General features: G+C 33.0%; 1 protein-coding gene across 1 annotated transcript; it reads left to right on the top strand.

The window, feature by feature from the left end:
* The first annotated feature begins 389 nt into the window (after positions 1–389).
* LOC111711432 (teneurin-m) lies at positions 390–27742 on the top strand. The gene is made up of 38 exons (XM_023485797.1): positions 390–1036; positions 1933–2601; positions 3005–3075; positions 3879–3945; positions 5345–5432; positions 6003–6117; positions 6738–6830; positions 6942–7115; positions 7225–7318; positions 7468–7521; positions 8124–8201; positions 8751–8823; positions 9375–9492; positions 9887–9992; positions 10667–10777; positions 11490–11602; positions 12111–12204; positions 12672–12800; positions 13371–13478; positions 14058–14111; positions 14709–14766; positions 16326–16409; positions 16794–16875; positions 17279–17366; positions 17654–17765; positions 18782–18927; positions 19377–19434; positions 20076–20123; positions 20262–20352; positions 20844–21013; positions 21596–21666; positions 21776–24160; positions 24265–24397; positions 24923–25026; positions 25889–25940; positions 26231–26340; positions 26586–26680; positions 27208–27742. The coding sequence occupies exons 1-38, from the start codon at positions 429–431 to the stop codon at positions 27324–27326; spliced, it is 7023 nt and encodes a 2340-aa protein (XP_023341565.1). The 5' UTR covers positions 390–428; the 3' UTR covers positions 27327–27742.

Here is a 27742-nt window from a genome sequence, read left to right as displayed (position 1 = left end):
GGGTTTAAAGGGAGTGTTTTTTAAAGAAAGAAAACACTCTTTTAAAGGGACTGTAAGGTAATTTTAATTGACCCACCATACATAGATGGCAATGCCCGATTCACAATAGTACCCTTAAAAGGCATGGTCTGATCAACAATGTTTTCTAATTTTGAAAACTGATAATTTTTATTTGTTGTTTTTCTACAAAAGTGACTTACACATCTCTACTGCAGGAACACATATGGGAATCATAAGAATGAATCCCTTTAAACAAAGAAAAACGACCAAATCTTCCTCATTATTGATCAGAGAAAGGTTTCAGGAGTCGGAGGGTTGTTTTAATTGGCATTGCCATCTTGGTATGCAGGGTCACCTGAAATAACCCTTACAGTCCCATTAAAAAAATAACAGTTTACGATTTTTTTCAGATATGTTATTTGTATAAAATGAAAAGAATAGTGTTTCTTTTGCTGTTTCTTGCGATAGATGATTTAACACAAGGAAATGATGAAGACCTAACTGTTGATAAAGTTCAGGACAATCCAGCAACAACTGAAGGAAGTGCATTTATTTCTACAGAAAGTGATTTTGATCAGGATGATCCAAAAGAAAATTCCGAAAACTTTGTTTCTTTTGACGGCAGTGGTGATCTAAGTCAAAGTGATCTAGTTGATTACTATGATGAGCAAGCTAATCTAAACAACAACTCTATTATTGTTAAAAGTGATGAGGCTGTTACGATTGATCAATTTGATCCTGACCAGGACAATTCCAGTTACAATGGTAGCGGCATGATGCATCTTTTTGATTCTACGCTAGAAGACAACGATGAAGACCAAAATATTACAGAAGTTTTAGATAATATTGAGGTTGGTGAAAACATTTCTACAGATATAACTACTCCAGATATTATTGAACTATTTGAAGCTAATGATGAGTGGAATGATAATTCTACACTCGAGAATGATTCGACCAATGAAACATCTCTTTTGGAAACTTTTGAGGAAGTCCATGACGATGTGTTTGAAGAAACTTCAACTTCTGACCTTGAAAGGTATGCTTGCTTGATAAAGTCAGTAATTTCACTTTTGTAAAAGCAATTAAATATAAAATGTTCTTCAAGGCGTGGGCCCGGACCATAGATAAAGATAGATTGCACATAAGACGACATTTTTCATCTTGAAAGATATAAATGTACAGAGATGTTTTAAAGATATTCCTATTCTATAAATTAACTAGGTCGGTTGTGGACATTGGCTGTTCTTATGTCATTGAGCACTTGTGGTGTACATGAGTTCTGTAGAGAGAAATTTAAGTTAGTTTAGTCCTTCTCATGTCCTTCTTCAGTTCTCGTCAATATGATATATTGCTCAGTGAATATTGTTGTTCAAATAGTTCCATTCCCGGAGTTTTTTTACACTCTATTATGAAATCCATTAAAACACCAAACCACCCCGCTTATCATTAAAGTACACTTTGACCCCTAGAAGTATGAGTTCGCGGACTGTACAATTCTTGGTGATTTTGCGTACATAAGCTATCTATGTTTATTTATTTATCTATGGCCCGAACAATTATAATTAGCCTACAATGCAAATCCTCTACAAGCACTTTTTAAAAAGTTTTCTCTTCTGTTCCAATTTATAGAAAACAAACATATTGCAGATTAATTCATAATTTGATCGAACTACAGGGTTACCCAGAAAGGATGATACTTTAAAGACCTTAACATTCCTTTAACGGCAACCATTTTATTCCTATCTAATATTTAGAAAGATTTTTCTTGTTTTGAAGTGTATTTCTAAAAAAAATTAATCACATTTTGTTGAGGCAAAATTTTTAAATTGCGACTGGTCATGACCCTTTCCATGTGATAATTTATTTGAAAAGAGGAAAACCACATAGAAATGCAAAAATTTATAAATTAATTTTCTTATTTTTTCAATATAGAAGCAGCCTGGAGAACACGCAATACTTAATCTCAAGACCTTTGTTATCTAATTCTGATATGTCCACACAACCCTCTTCTCCAGCATTATCTGAAAATCAGTTTGATGAGCAGACTTCTCAAACCACTCAAGAAATACCTATCTCCAAAGTTCAGATGGAACAATTATCGCCAACATCGGGGCCTTTTTTGTCATCTCTGGAAACTAAATCAGAACATTCGTTAGAATCTAAGAAAACATCAACTGAATCATCGTTATCAACATTTTCTTTAGAATCATCAACTGAATCATCATTATCAAAATTTTCTTCGGAATCATCAACTGAATCATCATTATCAACATTTTCTTCAGAATCCTCTCCTGAAATCTTACCCAGTCCATCTCCATCAAGAACACCTGAAATATTCGAGATCCTAAGTGATAATCTTCCAATTGATATAGCTCACATAACAGATTTGGTTAACAATATAACGATGATGTTCAATCGTAACGAAAGTACTCTTTTTGATGAAGATTTTACTGAATCTAAGGAGGTTGCGGCTTCTAACAATAATAAGGAGGAATTTGAAACGTTGACAAATCAGAACACTAATGAAGAGTTTATTTATGAGATGCAAGACATTAATAGTTCTTTGGATAATTGTGATTGTATTTGTGATCATAAAGTCAGGTATTCCAGAATTATAATCTATCAGAACAGATCTTAAAGGGACTGTACATGTAATTTTAAATGACACTCCACTAAAAAAATAAAAGAGCGGGTTGCACGATCCACTACGGTACTCTTTAAATATGGATTAAGAATGACTGAGATAATATGATTTATCTTTGAAAATAGTTCTTTTAAGTTGTGTTTTTCTATAAAAGCGACTCGTTATTTTCTACTACATAAACCATAGATGAAATTGTGGGAATTAAATACTTTTTAGGCTATGAAAACGACTAAATCTTCCACATCATTGATCAGAAAAAGGTTTACGGGGTACCGCTGTGAAATGTGCATGCCATTTTTTTTTAAATAGATGATTCCTTGAAATTACGTCACCAGTACCTTAACATATTTTTACCCCCAGGTACAAAGTTGATTCTGGTGAGGAGGAGAAAATTGATTTTGTTTTACAGGGTTCAAGTCATTTCTGTTCAGGTAAATAATGATTTTTACTTCAATTTGGGATGATGTTCATTACAATGAAGATTATGCAGGGTCGTTATTTTTGTTAAAAACCCCCCCCCCCCCCTGTTGAAAATCTTGTTTGTTTTCCCTAGAAGTTAGGTTTGTTTGGGCGAGGCGGAAATGATTTTTTAGGATTTCTGAATTTAGGAAAATAGATGATTTTTAGGTATTCATTTGCTGAATTTAGGAAAATAATTGATTTTTAAAATTTCATTTGCTGAATTTAGGAAAATAAAGGAATTTTAGGATTTCATTTGCTGAATTTAGGAAAATAAATGATTTTTAGGATTTCATTTGCTGAATTAAGGAAAATGAATGATTTTTAGGATTTCATTTGCTGAATTTGGAAAATAAATGAATTTTAGGATTTCATTTGCTGAATTTAGGAAAACAAATAAAATTTTGGGTGTAAAGTATGAACAAATATGAAAAAACTTTTGATCTCCAATTTTAAAAAAATACACATCTGAGATTGCACAAAATTTGTTGGAGCACCGGCATCAAATTCACCTTAGCAGAATCATTCAACAAAATTTGACATTTTTGGTCATTTTTATTAATAAATTATAGAAAATAAAACTTCTGAGGATATTTTCATAAGGAACGAAACACTTGCTTTATAACATTGATTTTTAAAATCTTATGCTTTTGCAATCCCAGGTCTAAGACATTTGATTGAATTCTGCACCAATAGGTTTCAAATATATCAGAAGTAGAGGTTAGAGTTTGAACTTTTCAGTTCCTTTGCTTCCATAGTAGCTAAACTTTTTTAGATGAAAATCTAGAGCGCTGTTGCACCGTTGTGGATTTTAAGCCACTTGATGTAGAATCTAGAATCAGGTATCACAGTTTTAAACATTTTAAATCAATTTTTCCTTACAATTAAAATTTTTACCAAATGTATTTGAGTGTTTTCCAAACAGAACTTTACCCTATATCTTTATTAATAAACAGTCCTCTAAGATTAGGATTAGACCTATATACGTCGCAACATTGTGTGTCATTAATTGATGATTGGAAAATATTTTATCGGGAAAGTTTCCCACAAAGGATGAGACTTTAGAGACGATTACACGGAATTTAATCTTTCTGATATACAAGGTTGTCCCACAAAACAATATAATTGAGGGTCGTCTTTGATCTTTGAGCTAAGGATAAAGTGTGTATTTAAAAAAGGTTGTACACTTTTCAGTAGGTAAAACACAATATGGAAAGTTTTTACAGACGTTGGGCGTTTTTGATACATAATTGGTCATAAGATAGCTGTCAAAGTTGGTCATAAGATAGCTGTCAAAGTTGGTCATAAGAAAACTATCAAAGTTGGTCATAAAATAGCTGTCAAAGTTGGTCATAAGAAAGCTATCAAAGTTGGTCATAAGATATCTATCAAAGTTTGTCATAAGATAGCTATCAAATTTGGTCATAAGAAAACTATCAAAGTTGGTCATAAGATAGCTATCAAAGTTTGTCATAAGATAGCTGTCAAAGTTGGTAATAAGATAGCCATCAAAGTTGGTCATAAGATAGCTGTCAAAGTTGGTCATAAGATAGCTATCAAAGTTGGTAATAAGATAGCTATCAAAGTTGGTCATAAGAAAACTATAAAAGTTGGTCATAAGATAGCTATCAAAGTTTGTCATAAGATAGCTATCAAAGTTGGTCATAAGAAAACTATCAAAGTTGGTCATAAGATAGCTGTCAAAGTTTGTCATAAGATAGGTATCAAAGTTGGTCATAAGATAGCTGTCAAAGTTGGTCATAAGATAGCTATTAAAGTTTGTCATAAGATAGCTATAAAAGTTGGTCATAAGATAGATGTCAAAGATGGTCATAAGATAGCTATCAAAGTTGGTCATAAGATAGCTATCAAAGTTGGTCATAAGAAAGCTATCAAAGTTGGTCATAAGATGGCTATCAAAGTTTGTCATAAGATAGCTATCAAAGTTGGTAATAAGATAGCTATCAAAGTTGGTCATAAGATAGCTATCATTGATCAAGGACGATCTTTCAGTCGTATCTCAAGTTCTCAACCGTATGTTTAGTGGGACACCCTGTACCAAAACGACTAGCATTAATACTAGAGAAATGTTGAACCCTTGAATCCGTGTATTTTTAAAGCGTCCTTAAAAAGACTCCTTTATCGTAGTCTAAGTGTTAGTTTCTTTTGGAAAAATCTTTTGGCGAAATTTTAAAAATCCTGAAAATCTTAAAGTTAACATTTTTTTTGAAAATTTTCTAGGTTTCCAGACGACGATGAAATAAACATTGCTGAAGATATATTGATAGATGCTCAGGGTGTGCCCAGGCTCTGCCACCAGTTTATCCAGGTTAATAATTTTTATACTTAAAGGGACTGATCTCGTAATTTCTAGTGACTCTCCATGAAAAGATAGCAAAACCCGATTTACAACAGTACCATTGAAATTTGAAACCTTAAATTGATCAAAATATTGATTTTACCTTACTTTTTATAAGCAATATGTATGCGCAAGTCACTTTTGCAGAGAAACCACAGATGAAAATAAACAGTTTTAAGAAACAAACACATGGATACCATATTTGATCAGACTAAGCTTTCAAGGGTACCGATGTGAATCGGTCAGTGCCATCTTAGCATGGACGGTCAGTTAGATTTACGCTTACATTCCCTTTGAAGGGAGTGTTCGCTAAAAATGAGAGAGATAACAGGTGTAACCATATAATTCTGTTATCATTTTATTCAATGCGTCTTAGAATGAGATTTTTTTTAAACTATCAAATAATCTCAAAATTGCCTTTTCGAACGTCCTAGCCGTGCTCTATACGGACCTTTAGTGATCCATGGAGGACGATTAGTATTACATTGTGATTTTTTGGCAATCGTCTTTTGTTATCATGAAAAATATATTTCTTTTTAGAATAATGGTGAAGCACTCTCTACAACTACATCTACTATACTGGAGAAGGAAGAGAAGAATTCGACAATTATTCTATCTGAAGAAACAGAAGAACAGAAGATATCTCATCATATAGGTAAAACTAGATAGATGTAGAAGCTCAAATTATTCCAATATTGCCGGTACAACTTTGGGACTCTTTAGCTCCTCTAGTTTTGATTTTATACACAAGTATGAGGAAACCAATTTTATCCGTTGCATATTTGTTCTTTGAATATCTTTTTTTTCTGTCTGAAAATTGATAATTTTAATTGCGGTTCTCTGTTAAAATGACTTATTCAGGAAAGATAACAAAAGAAATTTTGAGAATGTAAAATCAGTTTTAAGACAGAAAAACAACGATATCATCCTCGTTATTAAATCGATGAAGGGGTTACGGAATGGTTGTGAACCAGGCTTTAAAATAATTACAGGATAGGTTTTAGCTAAATTCAGATCAGCTTCTTAGGGGTTATATCATTTAACGGGGTTAAGAATTTTTCTAATACATCTCTCTCTTCTTGATTAGAATTTTTATAGAATTTCTGAATTGCAAGTAATAGTTCAACCATCTACTACTGGTTTAACTATTTCTCTTTTGTCGACTAGCTAAGTTAATCTCCGCGACAAAAGTTAAACCAGGGAAGTTTAACATGCTTAACAATAGCTTAGATTTCATCTTCTTATGCCATAGCTTTATGGGTCTCACTGTATTAGGACCCGGAGAAAGTTTATACCTGGAGCTAAATCTGAACCAGGATTATGCCGTAGAAATCAAGGGTTCAGCTAGAACTCGTCTTCCAATTATAGGTACACATCTCAAGATTAAAATTATTATTATCATTATTATTATTTGTATTTTACTTAAGTAAAAGACACTTGAAATAACTTTGAAGAAAAAGTGCATGCATTTCTTGTCAGGTTTGAGATCTGGAGCTCCAAACCTGGTTGAGTTTGAGCTGGTGGATATCCTGGAGCTGGGACGGATGGAGTTGAAGGTTCTCCTCCTTGAAGTTGGAGACTGGAGGTTCAAAATAGAGAACCTGGAAACCTTCCAGCAGGAGATACTTCTCACCATCAACATTAAACCTCTAGGTAGATATTTTCATTTGAACGGACAGGAATTAGAGTTAAAAGAAGGACGAAAATTCTAGTTGTTTTATTTGTATCCATGGGTCGTAATTTTAATTAAATTTTTGTTTAGATTATTCTCTAAACCTGTACATGCCTGGGTGTAAGTGGATGTACGGTCAGCAAATATGTACAAACACTGTTTCTTGTGTACATGGGTACAGAAGGTACATTGTCTATATAATATAAATCAAGCAAATCATTATGAATAAGTCTTTGTTTGTATTCTTTATGAATCATTATGAAAAAGTCTTTGAAATCCATTTTAAATTATTTAAAATTCGTTTTAAAGTTATTTTTAATTTTTACTATTTAGTGAAGGTGGTTGTAAGTGTAACCCGGGATGGACAGGAGTAACATGTAAAATAAGGTATAATTTATGTACGGTGTACAACCCAGGTATCATTGAATACCATAGTTAAAAATTAACAATTTAAGAATTGAAAAATGTGTAAAATCGGGCCAATTTAACTCTAATACAAATTAAGCAGTATTTATTTTTTATTTTACCAAACTCGTTTTCTGTGTTCACAACCGTTAACGATTTCATAAACCATTAACAAAATTTATTAGAGCCGTTGAAACTGTAATAAACCGTTAACGGCTGTACCGTTAACGATTTCATTAATCATTAACAAAAATTTTTATTCTGTAGAAACGAAACGACTGGAGCCGTTAACGATTGTTGAAAATTTCTATTAACGCCATTAAAATAATTGAGATCGTTAACTAATATTGACTTTAAAAAAAAAGAAATTCACCGTTAATGAAGTTTTGTTTTTACCCTCTAAAACTAACAACTGAGAAAACGGTTGGAACTAACCGTTAACGAAACGGCTTTTAAAAGTTGGAACGTGCCCAGCCCTTTTTAAATTGCAGACATTTTTCATTTTTGTGAAAATGCATCTGAAAACCATACCAACCCTGGATCAAAACGTATCATAATAAATATAAGTATTTTACTTAACCTAGACTGGAGAAGTGTGGAGAGGAGCTGTGTACTGGGAGAGGGGATTGTGTTTGGGATCAAGACAAATTACAGTTTAAAAGGTTAGTTACAAATTATAAATTATAAATTACAANCAAGTTACAAGTTACAAGTTACAAGTTACAAGTTACAAGTTACAAGTTACAAGTTACAAGTTACAAGTTACAAGTTACAAGTTACAAGTTACAAGTTACAAGTTACAAGTTACAAGTTACAAGTTACAAGTTACAAGTTACAAGTTACAAGTTACAAGTTACAAGTTACAAGTTACAAGTTACAAGTTACAAGTTACAAGTTACAAGTTACAAGTTACAAGTTACAAGTTACAAGTTACAAGTTACAAGTTACAAGTTATAAGTTATAAGTTATAAGTTATAAGTTATAAGTTATAAGTTATAAGTTATAAATTATAAACTATAAACTATAAACTATAAACTATAAATTACAAATTTCAATTTTTAAATTATAAATTATGAATTACAAATTGGTAAATAGAAAATGTTTCTCCCGCGTTAATAAAATAAAAAAATCGGTTTCATGGATTTTAAAATGGATAATAAAAAAATAACACAAATCCCCGATGTAAAAAAACTAATTAGATTTTGTTATAGATTGCATTGCAATTGCTCGGAGGGTTATACAGGACAATTTTGTGAAACTAGAACCTGCCCTAACTGTAGTAAGGTAATATTAAACCAAAACCTGCCCCAACTGTAGCAAGGTAAAATGAAACTAGAACCTGCCCTAACTTTAGTAAGGTAATATTAAACCAAAACCTGCCCCAACTGTATCAAGGTAAAATGAAACTAGAACCTGTCCCAACTGTAGTAAGGTAATATTAAACCAAAACCTGCCCCAACTGTAGCAAGGTAAAATTAAACTAGAACCTTTCCCAACTGTAGTAAGGTAATATCTTATGCTTTTGCAATCCCAGGTCTAAGACATTTGATTGAATTCTGCACCAATAGGTTTCAAATATATCAGAAGTAGAGGTTAGAGTTTGAACTTTTCAGTTCCTTTGCTTCCATAGTAGCTAAACTTTTTTAGATGAAAATCTAGAGCGCTGTTGCACCGTTGTGGATTTTAAGCCACTTNTGTAGATTGTACATGTATCTAGGGTGTATGTGATGTATGTACCATGTAGATTGTACATGTATCTAGGGTGTATGTGATGTATGTACAATGTACATGTATCTAGGGTGTACGTGATGTATCAACAATGTACATGTATCTAGGGTGTATGTGATGTATCTGGAACCTGTTCCTGTTTCCAAGGGTGGGGTGGAGAAAATTGTTCTGAACCTGTTCTTTCTTTAGAAACAGTTTGCCCGATGCAAATACAGTCTCAGCCAGGTTTAATATGAATTTATAATTTTAATTCAGCTGTTTATATATTCATAACAAGTAAAAAGCAGAATTGAAGTCGTCTTTGTTTAAATTTTTTATCATAAAATTAGTTTGTTACAGTTGTAAGTGACTGCTATATTTCTGGAAATGTTCATGGCAGATTTTCAAAAACGTTCATTCCGTTTAGATCAGAATTATGACTGCAGTACGTTGTATTTATTTTTTAAATTATAAAAAAAAATACAAAAAAGAACTTGTGAGATAAAAATCTTTATTAAAGAATGTTCTCAAAAAAATTTGATTAAAAACAAAACAATTTTAGTCGAACAAAAAAAGGAATTTTGTGGTGGTACATGAACAATATGTACATAACCCCGTTTGAAGAGTATTGTGAGTATAGATGAGTGTACACTTGAATGTGTGAACGGGTTGTGTGAGGCTGGTGTGTGTATCTGCAACAAAGGCTGGGAGGGAGAATCCTGCTCTATAAAGATGTGTGATCCAAGGTGACCAATATATTTAATTTTTTAATATGGACTGTAAACGTTATTTAAAGTTACTCTTAATTGAAAGAGTGAATTGTCTAATGGAAACTCTCTTATAACCTCTATTTTAAATATTTTCTCCAGAAACACTTAAATTTGTATTTTTTGTTTTAAATTTTCATAAAAGGGAGTGTGGACGTAATTTAAGAGACTCTTTATTACAACAGTAGCCTTCAAAGCTGAATTTAGTTGATCATTAATGTGAAGAATTTCGTCAATTTTCCAGTTTGAAAAATGTTTAACATTAACAACTTCCTCCATTGTCTCTGAGAACACACAATCAAAAATAATCCAACGAGAAAAGACCTGAAATTGCGCCTAATCAGTCCGTTTAATTAGATTTTTTAAAACTTATCTCTACAAGAATGTTAAAATTCTTCTTTATTTTGTGTGTTGCAGTCAAACTAAACTGCAGTATTGGGCATACTTCTCTCCATCCGCTTGTCTAAAATTCAGGGATTTATAGATTTCAGTGATTTACGCAAAATTTACTAGATTAAAAATTCAAAAAAAAATCTACAGAGGAAAAAAGCCAACTTGTAAATTCATAGAATTTTAAAATTTCTCTGATTTTATGGAGCCGCTTGAAAGTGAAAAGATGGCCAACACCGTGAAATCAAGTTTATTCTGTTAAGATGTACAGTACACGGTACATGTGAGGGAGGTGTGTGTTCATGTGATGAAGGTTGGGGAGGTACCCACTGTACACTGGACTACTGTCCTCAATCCTGCTCGGGGCATGGCAGGTCATTTCTTGTTAAAGACGTTGTTAATAGTAAAGATAGCCCATCATGTCATGTCATTGTCATGTGACACAAACGGAGACACGTGACAATGATACTGCTCTGCCATTGGTGGAAATTCTGGTGACCTGGTCACATGATACAGACGTATCAACAGTTATATTATCAATTATATCTAACAAAAAATGAATAAGTAATATATTCAAATTAAAATAGAAGCGTACCTTAGCTGTTTAGGCTTCTCTGGGTTATTGAATTTTTCAGATTCGGTGCGTATTTTCTAAATATGAGTATAATTTTAACACAGTTTATATTAATTTCTCGAGACAGGAACATCAGATAGAACTCATAGAGGTCGCGATCAACTCCTAAAGTGCTTAGGTTTCAGCCTATACCCCCTTTAATTTTTCCTCAATAGCCCCTTTAAGCAGAGAAAGATTAACAATAATGGAGATAATTAATTTCTTTCAAATGGCATATTATAACGAGTTAATAAAAATAAAAATTATCTTTTTGTTGTACCTTGTTTTGCTTTGGTGGACATTAAAAAAAAGGACTTATAAAAATCACTCTCAGTTAGTTTTTCTATGAGCAAATATAATCAATTACGTAAATTCGATAGTTATTATAATTCTGATTTTTTTGGACGAAACTAAGGATTTTTTCGCAAAATTGATTTTTTGTTGTAACATTAACACACTTTTTATTGTAACAGTTGTGTGAAGAACAGCAAGATATGGTCCTGTTCCTGTTCAGCTGGTTGGTATGGACCCTCCTGTTCCATCCCTATAGAGAACAGCTGTGATAATGGTTTAGATGATGACGAAGGTACAGGGTGTCCCCCGAAACATGACAGCTTAAAGATAGTCTTTGAAATTTGAAATATTTGCAGCATTAATACGTCCACCAAGTTCTTCAAGTAAAATTTGCGAACCAATGATCACAAAATAATCCTGGCATTTCCCAAATGTGGTCTGTCTTTTTTGTGCTCTCAAAATTACCGGAAATTTTCAAAAATCATAGACGATCATCACGATGTTTGGTGGGACAACCTGTAGGTTTACAATTAGGATTAGAGATGGGCATAATTTTTTAATTAGTTTAAAGAATTGAAGGTTTTTTTACTTTTAAGAGATTGCTAAAATAATCGGTGATGCTTATTCCATTTCAAAATTGCCTGCTCAATAAGTTTGCTTTAATTAGATTATCTACATTTAATCTTTCAGAAGATGAACGGTAAAAATATGTTAAACGATTTGTTAAAGGTTAATATCTTTTGCCAGACAGAAGCTATAACGTACCATTTTTTATTGTGGTACCTCAAACCTCATTGTAGACGGACTAGTGGATTGTGAGGATCCTGAATGTTGCTGGAGTGAGTCTTGTGCTCGGAGTCAGTACTGTTCATCCGTCCCAGATCCTGTATCCAGGTATTTATCCGTCCCAGATCCTGTATCCAGGTATTTATCCGTCCCTGATCCTGTATCCAGGTATTTATCCGTCCCAGATCCTGTATCCAGGAATTTATCCGTCCCTGATCCTGTATCTAGGTAGTTATCCGTCCCAGATCCTTTATCCAGGTAGTTATCCGTCCCAGATCCTGTATCCAGGTAGTTATCCGTCCCAGATCCTGTATCCAGGTAGTTATCCGTCCCAGATCCTTTATCCAGGTAGTTATCCGTCCCTGATCCTGTATCCAGGTAGTTATCCGTCCCTGATCCTGTATCCAGGTAGTTATCCGTCCCAGATATGTAATCCGTCATTTATTCTGTATCCAAATTCCAAAAGGGAAAAGTTCATTATTTCTGTATTGAAGTCATAAAAATCCACATCAACATTTAAATGACATGACATTGTGATTTTTGTTGTTCTTTGAATTTTATGGATTTGTCTCCAGATTAGAGGAGCAAGGTGAGAAGAGGGACGAGGAACAGGAGGAGTTTGTCTCGTTCTTTGACAAGAACAAGTTCCTCATTGAGAAAGGATCCGTTCAAAGCTATGCAAATATCCAAGAATTCGATCCAAGGTGAATGTTTTTATCAAAATGTTATGGATTATCATTTTAAAAAGAATTCCTCCTAATTTTCAATCTAATAAAAGAAGAATGTTTCTCAAAATTTGAAACTTTTCTCAAGGTTATATTTTTACAAAAATCTTGGAAGATTTTCTGGAAAAAATATTTCTAACCATACAGGATAATAGTTTTTAAAAAACTAAACACTTGTCACAAACTTTAATTTTCTAATCTCGCATGTTTGCAACCTGAATTATGAATTATGATTGATCAATTAGTTGTAGTATAGAAATATCAGGTTGCAAAAATATGCAGTTGGGACCAAAAAGTCCTTAAAAAAGACTCGAAAAAGTGCTTAGGTGTGAGTTTTTTAGAAAGGGTCGTTTAAGTAACAGTTTGTGGTCCATTGCTTCTGTTTGACGTAAAACGTACTTTATACTAGAGCCCTCTTTCTTTCTCAAAGGATGAAAAAACTTATCCCGTTTTTTTTTCGGGCCACCCTGTAAGTATTAGAAATTAACAGTTTGTTACGAGTAATCAGTTGCTTTTTCCTGTTAAAATTTGTTATTTGTTTGTTTTCAGACGAGTCTCTATAATACGTGGCCAGGTTCTCACAGAACGGGGTGAAGGTCTGGTTGGGGTCCGGGTATCTGTATCAGGAGCTAGGGGCCAGGGGTTCACCCTTACCAGGTATAAAAGAGCTACTGAGAAGAAAAAACGTACCAGTGATGTCGCCTAAATTTGAATTAAAATACAGTTGTCAGAATGTAAACATGGTAAAAAAGGGTCTGTCACCGCTTTTAACGATTTCACCCATTTTAATGAATTTAAGCCGCTTCTCAAATCCCCCAAATACCGGTTTCAATTGAGTGCCGGCTTAAGTCTTAAAAAATTGATTGCAATTTTAAGTGAAACCAACCTGAGCCGCATCTTTAATTCAAATTCTTTAAATTCGGCCTCAAATCTTTTTTTTCTATATTTGTGCATAAAATCAAAACTAGAGGAGCTACGAGGTCACAATGTCGTGATGTCGCATAAAATCAAAACTAGAGAAGCTACGAGGTCACAATGTCGTGATGTCGCATAAATTTGACCTTCTCTATCTGTTAAGTGTGCAGTGAATTAACGTGACTATGTTAAGTCACTAAACCCATCAGTAACCCCCTCTAACTACTGAGATGTAACCCTCAAGGGGAAGGAGCCTAGGGAGCCTGTTTCTTTAGACGATTAAAAATAATTAATATTTGAATTCTAAATATTAATATTTAGGAGTGATGGTTGGTTTGATATTCTAGTTAATGGCGGAGGATTCGTTACTCTTAGGTAACCTTTTTATCTATAAAAATATTTTTTGATTTTGTATTCAGGTTTAATCCAATATTTAAACTTTCAAAGAAATTTGTATTTTTTGAAGTTTTCTTGAATTAACTTTTCATAAATATATTACAGTAAAAATTCATACAAAATATTTATTTTTAAAATCATGGCAAACATTAGTGAGGAACAGTTTTATTCAATATTTTTTGTAACTGAAAAAAATGCCCAAAGCAAGTCTTAACAATTTGATGTTACATTTTGACGTTACACATTGGGGGGTTTGCAATTGAATCCGATATCCAGGCCCCTCACTCCTGTTTGCCAAGTCCATTATGCCTGATCCAATCAGGGTTCAGCCATGTGTTTGTTGTCTATTCTGAACCAATAGAAATAGTCTGGCGGTAACATCTATCTTTCTATCTATCTCATCATCCAATTAGTTATGAATCCTTTAATTGGCGCTATCAGTAAATGGAAATATTTACGTCTACTGAAACTGTAGTGTTGGTACAACTTTATGACCTATGAGCTCCTCCAGCTTTGATTTTATTGAATCCGATATCCAGGCCCCAGGGTACCTGATTTTGCTTGTTAATGTTTTAGGTTTGGTAAAAGTCCGTTTTCCCCTGCAACAAACAGTATTTTTCTCTCCTGGAATGAGGTAAAAGAAAACATTTTTAAGGTTAAAAAATTAACTGATTACTTGTCACAAAATCTGATTTTCTCATCATTATATCTTTGCAACCTGATGTAGAACACCTTATATTTAAACTATGAATTTTGAACTATCAAAAAGTCAAAATTTAAAATAACAAATTTGGTATAAGAAAATAATTTAAGGTTTTTTTTTGGCGAGTAATCTAACTGATATTGCATCATGCATGACATAGATTTATATGAATAATGCATTCTATGTACAATATACATATGTACTTTGCTTGTCTGTCTGTGAAACGTCAAAACGGCTGAACCGATCCGGTCTTAATTTTGTGTGGGACCTGAAATGACCTCAGGGAAGCTTTATGAATGATCAAAATTTCAAAAATTAGTCTACAACAAAATTCAATTTTCAATAAATTTTGAAAATCTACAAATTCTTTTTTTATGAAATCCGCGAATTTCTTTTGGTTTATGTTTTGCAATGTATACAAAGAGAAAATGTTCACAATTAAAATAGAATATGGGCGCAAAGCGCTCTGAAAGTAATTTACAATTAATTTTTAATCCATGAAAAATGGCTGAATCGTATTTCATTGTTAAACTGAGAAAAAATGTTGTGGCTCTGATCTAGCTGTCAGATCTATTGTGATTTCAGAAAATAATTAACTTAATCCCTAAATATATTTGAGTTAGTGATTTCTGAGTAGATTTACATGAAAAATCTGACTTCTGGCTTCTTGGTCGTGCCGGGTCAAACATTTTTTGAGTGTATACCTTAAACTTTGACTTTTCGTCACAAATATACTTAATATGATTATTCATATTATTTTAGATAAAGATTATGGATGAAATAAAATTATATAAAAATAATCCTGATATTGCATCATGCATGACATAGATTTATATGAATAATGAATTCTATGTACAATATACATATGTACTTTGCTTGTCTGTCTGTGAAACGTCAAACGGCTGAACCGATCCGATCTTAATTTTGTGTGGGACCTGACATGACCCCAGGGAAGCCTTATGAATGATCAAAATTTCAAAAATTAGTCTACAACAAAATTCAATTTTCAATAAATTTTGAAAATCTACAAATTTTTTTTTGATGAAATCCGCGAATTTCTTTTGGTTTATGTTTTGCAATGTATACAAAGAGAAAATATTCACACTTAAAATAAAATATGGGCGCGAAGCGCTCTGAAAGTATAAAATAAAATATTTAAACTGAAGTCGTAACTTTTATATGCAATATAGCGTTAATCCCCAATTAATTTTTAATCCATGAAAAACAGCTGAATCCTATTTAATTGATAAACTGAGAAAATATGTTGTGGTTCTGATCTATAGTTGGTTCTGATCTGTCAGATCTATTGTGATTTCAGAAAAGAATTAACTTAATCCCCAAATATATTTGAATTAGTGATTTCTGACTAGTTTTACGTAAAAAATCTGACTACTGGCTAATATTGGTCGTTACGGGTCAAACATTTTAGAGTGTACCTTAAACCTTGGTAGACCTTTCATCACAAATATCATTTAATCCTATTTTTTTAGATAAAGATTATGGATGAAATAAAATTATATAAAAATAATCCTACTTCAACCCCTCGAACTACATTCTTCTGCATAGATCATCAGGTCAAATTAAAAAAAAAACGCATTATTATTATTATTATTATCAATATTACTTTTATTATTATTATTATTATTATTATTATTATTATTATTATTTGTNAGACGCCTATGGAAGAAAAGTATATGGACAGGTAAAATACTTTTTCAGAAATATTCACTTTACACTCAAACTTTAATAATGGACCACCTTGTAATAAATACAGCAATCTCCATATTTGTTAACCCGAACATACCTAGATAAATTTAATCTGATTAAAACTATGAAGTGATCAAGTATATCTGTTTTAAAAGCAATTTTCAACCAAACCTTTTGTGAATTAATGGCTTGAGGAATGAACTATTGTGTATTTTTTGGAATATTTTTTTGTAAATTCTCACATTTTGTAGACAACTGCCGAGGTGCGTATCGGATACAAATACAAGATGTGTCCGGATATTATTTGGAGATTTCAACTAGTTACACTTCACGGTGATTCACCGTCCCCTTGGCGACAACAGCTGTTCCCAGCATGGAGCTTTGATATATTACACAGGGATACAATCTAATCAATCTTTCAATCAATTAATCAATAAATCTATCAACAACCAGTCATATAAGGTCAAAATGAACAATAAACAGCAATTTATTCCAACACCAAGTTTACAGAGACTGTTAATATAATTGTAGCTGACCTTCCAATTAAAGAATGGCATGCTTGATCCACTCCACAAGGACCCTAACATAAACATGAACATAAACATAAACATAAACATAAACATAAACATGAACATGAACATGAACATGAACATGAACATGAACATGAACATGAACATGAACATGAACAAAGAAATGAATAAAAATGTAGATATCAACACAAACATAAAATGCCAAGGATTGTTTATAAAGGGATACTACCCAAAAATGCGAATACAACTTCTTGGAGATTCTTATCCAAGCTCTTTACTCTCTATCTATACAAGGTAAGAAACCAGTTTAACAGCACACGTACGTCAAACTAAAGTAAATCATGCACTGTCCACTGAACGTCAGTGTACAGCATATTACTACAGTACACACCTAAAGCTTAGTCAAGGTTAAATGCACGTAAGACTGAAACTTTTTTTTAAAGACCTTTTGAGAAGATGAAAAATGTTTTGAATTTCTAACGTCTAACTGGATAAATTCAAAAACTATAGAAGCTATGAGGTCATCAAGTCCTTNACTATGTACATGAAATAATTAAGAATTATATCTATATTTATTACAGGATAAGTGTTGAAGGTGTTGTACATAACTCTGTACATGAAGTAGATAAGAACTTGAATTATGAATTTATCTGGAATAAAAGAGACGCCTATGGAAGAAAAGTATATGGACAGGTAAAACACCTTTTCAGAAATATTCACTTTACACTCAAACTTTAATAATGGACCACCTTGTAATAAATACAGCAATCTCCATATTTGTTAACCTGAACATACCTAGATATATTACGTTGTACATTGTCAACCCAAATGCGTTTATCATTAACTAAACAAAACTTGTATTGCGATTAGCCTAGCTATATCTGTAAACCTGTATTGTGATTAACTTATAACTACGCCAGTGACTGGCTTTACTACGCTTATATATCCGCGCTAATCTTTTACATATGTACATTATTCTTAAACTACGCTGTATATATATTTAGACGTAAAACTTGTAATTATGTCGATTTACTTTAACTTGTAACAAAGATCTCTAAATTCAAATTAGTTGGCATAGGCACCTTTTTGATTACATTGATAGAGTAATTTGGTCCTTGTTAAAACATACGAGCTGAGCTTGTGTCCGTGTTGACATTGATAGCTGATAAGATCGTGTCCATTAGTTAGGCATTGATCGCTTAAGAGCTTGTGTCCCATGTTGACATAGCTGCCGAGTTGTACCTGGATTGATACAGATCTAGAAGCAGTTTTACGAGTACGGCATATACTACGGCCTGTCTCTTGATTGAACTTTAAATCAGTGATTCAAGACTTATACAAGTGATCAGTAGGTAGTTCAGCAACCTCCCTCCAGTTCATAAAATTCCGTCCTTGATAATGTAAACCTTTGATATAGAAAACTTTGTCTATTTGATCTAACAGGTTTAAATTCATAGTTTTAAATATTAAAGGTCTACGACACATCAGGTTGAATATAAGATTAGAAAATTAGAGTTTGAAGAAAGTATGTAACAAAAATAATGAAATTATTTAGCCAATTCCTTTAATCTGATTAAAACTATGAAGTGATCAAGTATATCTGTTTTAAAAGCAGTTTTCAACTAAACCTTTTGTGAATTAATGGCTTGAGGAATGAACTATTGTGTATTTTTTGGAATATTTTTTTTGTAAATTCTCACATTTTGTAGACAACTGCCGAGGTGCGTATCGGATACAAATACAAGATGTGTCCGGATATTATTTGGAGATTTCAACTAGTTACACTTCACGGTGATTCACCGTCCCCTTGGCGACAACAGCTGTTCCCAGGATGGAGCTTTGATATATTACACAGGGATACAATCTAATCAATCTTTCAATCAATTAATCAATAAATCTATCAACAACCAGTCATATAAGGTCAAAATGAACAATAAACCGCACTTTATTCCAAACCAAGTTTACAGAGACTGTTAATATAATTGTAGCTGACCTTCCAATTAAAGAATGGCATGCTTGATCCACTCCACAAGGACCTTTTAAGATTTCAGTTAGGCAACAGTGAGGAAGCTATATTGCTATTGTCTCTTTATTTATCTTAAAAGTGCTTTAATCGGACGATCCTTCTTTGACTCTGCTGCATAAATTCGCAAGTATTTTTTGTATAGAAAATGTAGAACTATTTCTTTAAAAAAAAACCCCGATTCTTAAAAGTTTTTTTGTACAGGCTGAATTTTTAAGATGTTATTTTAAATTCACTTTTTCAAAATGATTTGATTGAATTTAGATTTATATTTTGATTAGGTACAATGCTAAGGATGCTATTCTTTACAAAGGTGACGGGGATGTTATCGATTTAAAGGTAAAGAAAATTACTCAAATTATTCAATCATTATTTGATATCAACATCAATGTCCATGCAGGGTATATCTTATTCTTTTCATAAAATAAATTACCTTTTTAAGGCCTCCACCATAGATAAATAAATGACATAGATAGCTTATGTACGCAAAATCACCAAGAATAGTACAGTCCGCGAACTCATACTTCTAGGGGTCAAAGTGTACTTCAATGATAAGCGGGGTGGTTTGGTGTTTCAATGGATTTCATTATTATTAAACCACTCAGGATTAAATTTTATTTCACTGAGCAATATATCATATTGACGAGAACTGAAGAAGGACATGATAAGGACTAAACTAACTTAAATTTCTCTCTACAGAACTCATGTTCACCACAAGTACTCAATGACATAAGAACAGCCAATATTCACAACCGACCTAGTTAATCTATATAATAGGAATATCTTTAAAACATCTCTGTATATTATATCTTTCAAGATGAAAAATGTCGTCTTATGTGCAATCTATCTTTATCTATGGCCTCCACCCATAACAAAAAGTCAAAAAATTTATTCAGGAAAAGAATTTATGACATAAATGTCCCAATAAAAAATCGCATTTTAATCATCATAATATATATTGAAATATTTTTTATGTTTAGGAAAGTCGAGAGAAATTGGTTATTAGACTAAATGAAAATTTTACCAAGGAACCTAAAATTTTTATTAAAAGCATTGTTAAATATTCTCATATAACATCTACCCTAGAGGTCCAATATTACAGTAGACGCAAAGTTAACTCTAAAGTCTCCGAAAAATTTCCTTTATTATTGAAATTTCTGGTGTAGACAATTATCGGACCCCAGGCAATGTTGGCTGATGGAGAAGGAAATATTTATGTTGGGGATTCAACATTCATCAGAAAAATTGATCATTTAGGCAAACTTAACTAAATTATTGAATTTTATTGAAATCTTATCTTTTAATTGTATTTTTTACAGTGAAGGAAGACGACTTTCAACTATAAATATTTAAAACTATATAACAGTATAAAAAGTCCAATAAGCAGCATCAAATAAACTCAAGTATTGCTATAATGTCGTCTTCCTATTTCATTGTTTTCTGTTTATTGCTGTATTTACTTTTCTAAGGAACTGAATACTGACATCAAACTCTAATTTTCTAATCCCCAAATTTTTGCTCCTTTGAAGAGCCTGAGCAAACCTTTGATTTTTCCATTTTTGACTAATCAATCTAGAAGAATTCATGGTTTGAAAAAGGTTAGTAAAATTAAGTTGCTAAGATATACAAATAAGAAAATTAAAGATGAAGGCAAGTGATCGGCTCCTATGACAAGGGTTAGTACTGATTTATTCTATGATAGAAATGAGTAAAAACTAAATTTTGAACCAAGTTAAGCATGTTTTCAGGCCGAGCTACAGATCTCCTTCGCTTAAACAGCAGCAGTGCTTTGAACAGATATTATCTAGCTCTGGACCCTGTTGAGCAGTTTATCTATATGTCAGATCCAACTAACTTTAGAATCATCAAGATAGATACACAGACTAGAGCCAGAGATTTATTTCATAACAATTTTCAGGTAATCACTTTTTTAAAATTAATAATTTCTCAAATTCTATATATTCAATATATATATATTCTATATAATCAAAACCACCTTGTTGAGTCCAAACTTAAATCCTTCAGCGAAATGGGTTCATTTCTTCTTGCCATGTTTGGAGAAGGTTGAATTTCCAGCACAGGTTTTTTGAAATATCATTTGTCATATTTTGGAAAATATTACAAAAATGGAGAGAATTTTTTGGGTTTCATTGTTAAATACTATTTTGTAGTGAATATGATTTTTTGAGTCAATGTGTCAAAAAATTCCCCCACGAAAGATTATGATTTCATTTACTTTTAAGTAATAGTAGAGTCAATGCTGTAAAATAACATATTGTGGCTTATTCCAATTTGCAAGGCTTAAAAAATCAAACAACTAAATTCGCTGAATAATTCAATCTTTCCTATACGACTTTTTTCTTTTTAGTTTAGCAGAAATAAGGTGGCTACTAACCATTTCTTGAAATGGCAGTTCAAGTTAGACAAGCTATTACTTTTTAAGCCAAAAAATGTTCATTTCTGGGATATCATTATTATTATAGAGACTAAAAATATTAAGGTTGTGTTGGGTGGACTGGGAAAATGTCTTGTTAATGATGAGACTGATTGTGGAGATGGGAAAGAAGCCAGGTAAAGAAATTCAAGGGTATTTATTTTCAGAAATTCAATTTTCTTAAAACAACAAAATCCTTCTTTATGGTGGATAATTCTTAGTATTGAAACTTTTCCTGTTGTTCAGGCATGCCAAGCTTGTCTTCCCTAAAGGACTAGGATTTATGAGGGACGGTGAACTCATATTCATTGATGGAACATCTCTAAGAATATTAAATCTTGATGGGACGGTAGAAACTGTAGCTGGAGCCCATAAACTAGCCTCTGAATGGAAACCTCAAAGGTGTGGATCTGAAAGGGAGGCAAGGGATGCCAATCTAAACTGGCCAACATATCTAGCTGTGAATAAACTTGAAAATATAGTGGGTATAGTTGACCAGGGATCAGTGCTAGAGATTGATCTAAATGGAAGACTGACTGAGCTCCTATCGGCAAGCTGTAAGGGATCAAAACTAGAATTTCTTCCTAAAAGTCTGAGTTATACTCATCAGGGGCAATTGATTTTGGTAGATGAAAAAAATAGAATTTATGAAAGTGATAAAACTGGTGAAATCCGTGAGATAGCTGGATCTCTTGCATATTGTAAGCGACAAGAAAATGGGTGCATGATTTCAGATTTCAATCACATTATTTCAACAGGTTCAAAAGCTAGATTCTCAGGGATAAGTGATATTTGCAGTGGACCAGATGGGGCTTTATACGTGGCAGATGAAGCAAGTCATCAGATCAGTTTGATAAGAAACCATCTCCCAAAGCTGAACCCAGAGAATAGATATGAAATATTATCTGTTGAAACACAAGAACTGTTTGTTTTTGATGAGAGAGGGATACATCTGCAGACCAGAGGCGTGTTTGCTTCTGCAACTGGATATGCATTTTTCCAAGACTCTCAATCAGTTATGCGGATTAGCGATACAAATTCAAATGTGGTGGCGTTAGTTAAAAATCCTGACAAAGGGTTTTCCATTCTCTTGCCAACCGGGAAGGTATATGAAGTAAAAGCGGATAAGAGGAATAATTTGGAATTTCTACGGTCACCTGACAATTTGGTTCATGTGTTTAAATACCTAGACAACTCAGGGCTACTAAACCGTATATTTACAGGAGGGAAGTTTCAAAGTGTTTTTGAATATGGTTTATCTGGTGAATTAGTTGACAGATTAACTCCTGTTCCCCCAACAATGCTGATAGAACCAACATCATTATATACTGCAGTTGTTAAAAAGCAGGAGAATGAGCTGGTAAAAGGACTGTATGATTTCGAATATCTACTGAATCCCCTTCCTTCCACTAGAGATCTTGTGTACAATAGTACAACTAAGCATAGAACTAACTGGGGATATTTTATTCATGTTCTCAACTCAAGATCATCATTTGGAAATAATGTAGATGGCATTGGAAAACGATTCCTTATTAATGGAGTTGAATTGTTCACATCGGAACTCCATCCAAGAAGCATGCTGCAATCAATCTACCAGGATGGAACGCAGCTTCTTAAAATAGAGCATTATAATGTACCTAAGAGAACCTTCTATCTACCCTACCCAGCCCAGCATTGGGTTGATCAGCAGTACGACAAAGCAGGTCGACCAACTCTCTGGGAGTGGGCAGGGAAAAAAGAACTCCTTGAATATGATTCTCAGGGCAGGATAAGTACGATTAGTAACTGTTACAATACTATCTTATCGTACTCCTACAACTACAATGACTCAACTTATCCAAGTGAGGTATGGAAGAACCAAAGTGAATATAAACTTCAGCATGATAATATTGGAGGACTTCAATCAATATCCACTCCTTTAGGTCATCAGTTTTACTTTCATATGCAAGCAGTCCTGGGACATTATGCCTTGTATTTTAAACCTCCCTGGCTTGATTCAGGTCTAAGATTTGATCTAGATTTCAACGGGATGTTGCTAAGGATTACCAATGGACATGAAGCTGTCCAATATTTACAGAATAGTTCAAGAACTCAAGTAATCACCCATTCAGCTATACTCACAGAAACCTTGCTAGTTAGCACTAAGAGTCAGCTGGTTCAAGATTTAGTTTCTGGAATAAATATGAAAACAGCGTATAAATATACCAGAAATGGGGTATTGAGTTTCTTCCATAAAGAAAACAGCACTATATTTGAATATAACTGTGCACAAAAGGATGATACAAACATGGTTAGTATTGACTGTAATGGAACGCTATATGATAAATCTATCAGCTTCCAGAAACAATTTGATGTGAGAAATCAAAAAGAAATAAAATACAATGAAATCTCTGTAACTGCATCTCTTCACACCCTTGTTTATTCAAAGCATGAGCTGCAGCTGAAGGTTGTTGAGGATATATATGGAAACGAGGAGAGGGTTGAGTTAAAAGTGAAAAATAACCCCATATACACAAGGGCAACAGAGTACAACTGTATAGGACAAATTACTAAGATCTCCGAAAAAATGAGTTCTCAACCAACAATTACAAGCTTTACATATACTACAAATGGACACATCAGCACAATTAGGCAACTCAATTAACATTTTAACATTAATTTCAATCGAATTCATAAGAAACTGTCATAGCATGTGCTAATTTTTAAAAGTATCAATGTAAAGATGAGTTTACTAGGACTACCCCTGGAGCAAGCTGGTCATATGGATATGATGATAATGGGAATTTTATCCATGTTGATTATGGAATAGGCAACTCAACATTTCAGTATGAATTCGGGGAACGAGTCGTCAACGGGGGGTTTAATAAGGTAAGCTTTTGAAGGGAGTAAGGAGACTAGGAGGGGGGAATAGTTGAGATGAAAAAAATATTCGGATTCAGTTTATATCAAATTTACAATTTTGCGTTTAAAAATTGTTGAGTAAAAAACATGAATTAACTTTTCACTCGATAGATTGGATCATATATATAGACATATTTTTACAGTTATTTGAAAATCAAAGCAAATTCGTGATGCTGGGCACTTTAAACAAAAATACCTATTTTACTAGTCCTGTTCTGGAATTCGGAAAGGTATGTAATGTATGATATCAATTGTCAAATATCAACATGGGATACATTTCAGAATGTATTGGGAAAATCGTTAATGCTTTGGGAAATATATGAATATTTTGGGAACCATTGTTTTATTGTAAACAGTTTTAAAAACATGTGAATGTTTAGGGCATTGGGTTCTTTTTGGCAATTTGAGAACATAAATGATTTTTTTAATTCTATATCAGTTTTGAAAAACTAAACTTATAATTTTCATTTTTCTGTACATGCACTTGAACAGGTTCTGTACAGTGAGACAGGAAATATGGTTGAAGTAGGAGAGTATAGATTTGAGTACAATCAACTAAATCAGCTGATTTTAATGTTCTATGGAGTACATTCTAGGTAAATATGATTGAATAGAAGAGTACAATCAACTATATCAGCTGATTCATCTATACTATGGAGTACATTCTAGGTAAATATGATTGAATAGAAGAGTACAGATTTAAGTACAAACAACTATATCAGCTGATTTATCTGTACTATGGAGTACATTCTAGGTAAATATGAATAAAGAGAAGATTACAGATTTAAGTACAATCAACTAAATCAGCTGATTCATCTGTACTATGGAGTACATTCTAGGTAAATATGATTGAAGAGAAGAGTACAGATTTAAGTACAATCAACTAAATCAGCTGATTCATCTGTACTATGGAGAACATTCTAGGTAAATATGATTGAAGAGAAGAGTACAGATTTAAGTATAATCAACTAAATCAGCTGATTCATCTGTACTATGGAGTACATTCTAGGTAAATCATTCAGAGATGGAATTTAAAGAATTTAAGCCGCGGTTTAAATCCGCCAAAATCCGCCAAAACCCGGTATAAATTTAGCGCCGGCTTAAATATTTGATACAATTTTAAGTGGAACCAACCATATCTAAACCGCGGCTTAAATTTAAACCGCCGCTCAAATTCTTTAAATTCGGCCACTGGTATTAGTAAATTTAGTATTTGATCAAATTAAATATATTAAAAAATACAGATGTTGCAACTACTATCAATTAAAGATATACTAAGCATAAAAGAAGTAAATTTTACACGTTCATTTAGATCAAGACCTAGAATCTTTTCATATTATTAAAAGCAAATATTAAATGATCAACCAAATCTTTAATATTTTAGAATTTTTCAATAGCAGTAACCAATTCTAACTAAAATTCTGGCTGAATTATTATTATTTATTATTTTTATTTCAGCACAGAGTTGATTTACGACATGAAGGGTCGAGTAATAGAAATGGAAAATAAGGTAAAAACTTTACATGTAACAAATACACATTCAATTTTCTGAAAGGAACTGAATAAACTCAGATTTTCTAATTCCCATAACTTAGCAACCCGTTTTCCTAGACCTATTGATTTTGGTAGATCAAATAGTCTAAGTTTAAAACACAGATTGCACTACTGTACATACTTTTAGGTTTCTGGAACACTAATTGCACTACGGTAAATGTTTTAGGTTTCTGGAACACTAATTGCACTACTGTACAAGTTTTCAGGTTTCTGGAACACTAATTGCACTACTGTACATGTTTTCAGGTTTCTGGAACGCTAATTGCACTACTGTACATGGATGAAATAAATCCTTGGCTTGTTACTCATGTGTACAACTCTAAAAGTAAACAAGTCACTACTTTAACATACACAAGGTAAACATTTTCGAAACTATTTATAATAATTCATGAATAAATGACCCTTCATCTATAGAAAGGTTTCGGATTTTTGACATAGAGGCAAAAAAGAATATTAACAGAATGAGGTACGATGTGAATCGGATTTGCCACTAGATTGTTTGTAAATTGTTTTATATATATATATTATCAATTGTTATCTAAAAGAATATTCGTCTTGATTAGAGGGTAACGTTGTGAATCGTCAGTCACTTTAATTCTAGGTGTGGACTACTGTTATCAGTACAGGTTGAGGATAAAGAATATTTGGTGATTACTAATAGTCAAGGAACTCCTACTCATCTATTCAACACCAATGGTAATTTACTCACTTTTATCAGAAATGTAAGATATGGGCATGTCAGGGTTAGGACTTGACATATCAGGGTTAGGGCTTGGCATGTCAGGGTAAAGGCTTGGGATGTCAGGGTTAGGGCTGAGCATGTCAGGGTTAGGGCTTGGCATATCAGGGTTAGGGCTTGGCATGTCAGGGTAAAGGCTTGGGATGTCAGGGTTAGGGCTGAGCATGTCAGGGTTAGGGCTTGGCATGTCAGGGTTAGGGCTGAGCATGTCAGGGTTAGGACTTGGCATATCAGGGTTAGGGCTTGGCATGTCAGGGTTAGGGCTTGGCATGTCAGGGTTAGGGCTTGGCATGTCAGGGTTAGGGCTTGGCATGTCAGGGTTAGGGTTAGGGCTGGGCATGCCTTGGGGCTTGGCATGTCAGGGTTAGGGATTGCCATGTCAGGGTTAGGGCTGGGCAGGTCAGGGTAAGGGCTATCTATAAATACCCTTTTTAAAAAGTTTGGACGGTGAATACTTTTAAGTTTTATATAAACTCTTTTTCAGGGGAAGTAATAAAAGAATTGGTCTATACTCCGTTCGGAGCTCTGCTATCCGATACTAACCCTGATTTGGAAATCTTTGTAGGATTCCAGGTATATTATCAGATACTAACCCTGATCTAGAAATATAGGATTCCAGGTATATTATCAGATACTAACCCTGATCTAGAAATATAGGATTCCAGGTATATTATCAGATACTAACCCTGATCTAGAAATATAGGATTCCAGGTATATTATCAGATACTAACCCTGATCTAGAAATATAGGATTCCAGGTATATTATCAGATACTAACCCTGATCTAGAAATATAGGATTCCAGGTATATTATCAGATACTAACCCTGATCTAGAAATATAGGATTCCAGGTATATTATCAGATACTAACCCTGATCTAGAAATATAGGATTCCAGGTATATTATCAGATACTAACCCTGATCTAGAAATATAGGATTCCAGGTATATTATCAGATACTAACCCTGATCTAGAAATATAGGATTCCAGGTATATTATCAGATACTAACCCTGATCTAGAA

This window comes from Eurytemora carolleeae, unplaced genomic scaffold, assembly GCF_000591075.1.
Source record: "Eurytemora carolleeae unplaced genomic scaffold, Eaff_2.0 scaffold1035, whole genome shotgun sequence".
NCBI classification, from domain to species: domain Eukaryota; kingdom Metazoa; phylum Arthropoda; class Copepoda; order Calanoida; family Temoridae; genus Eurytemora; species Eurytemora carolleeae.
Note: the sequence above shows the minus strand (reverse complement) of the source record. Positions and strands in the feature narration are given on the sequence as shown.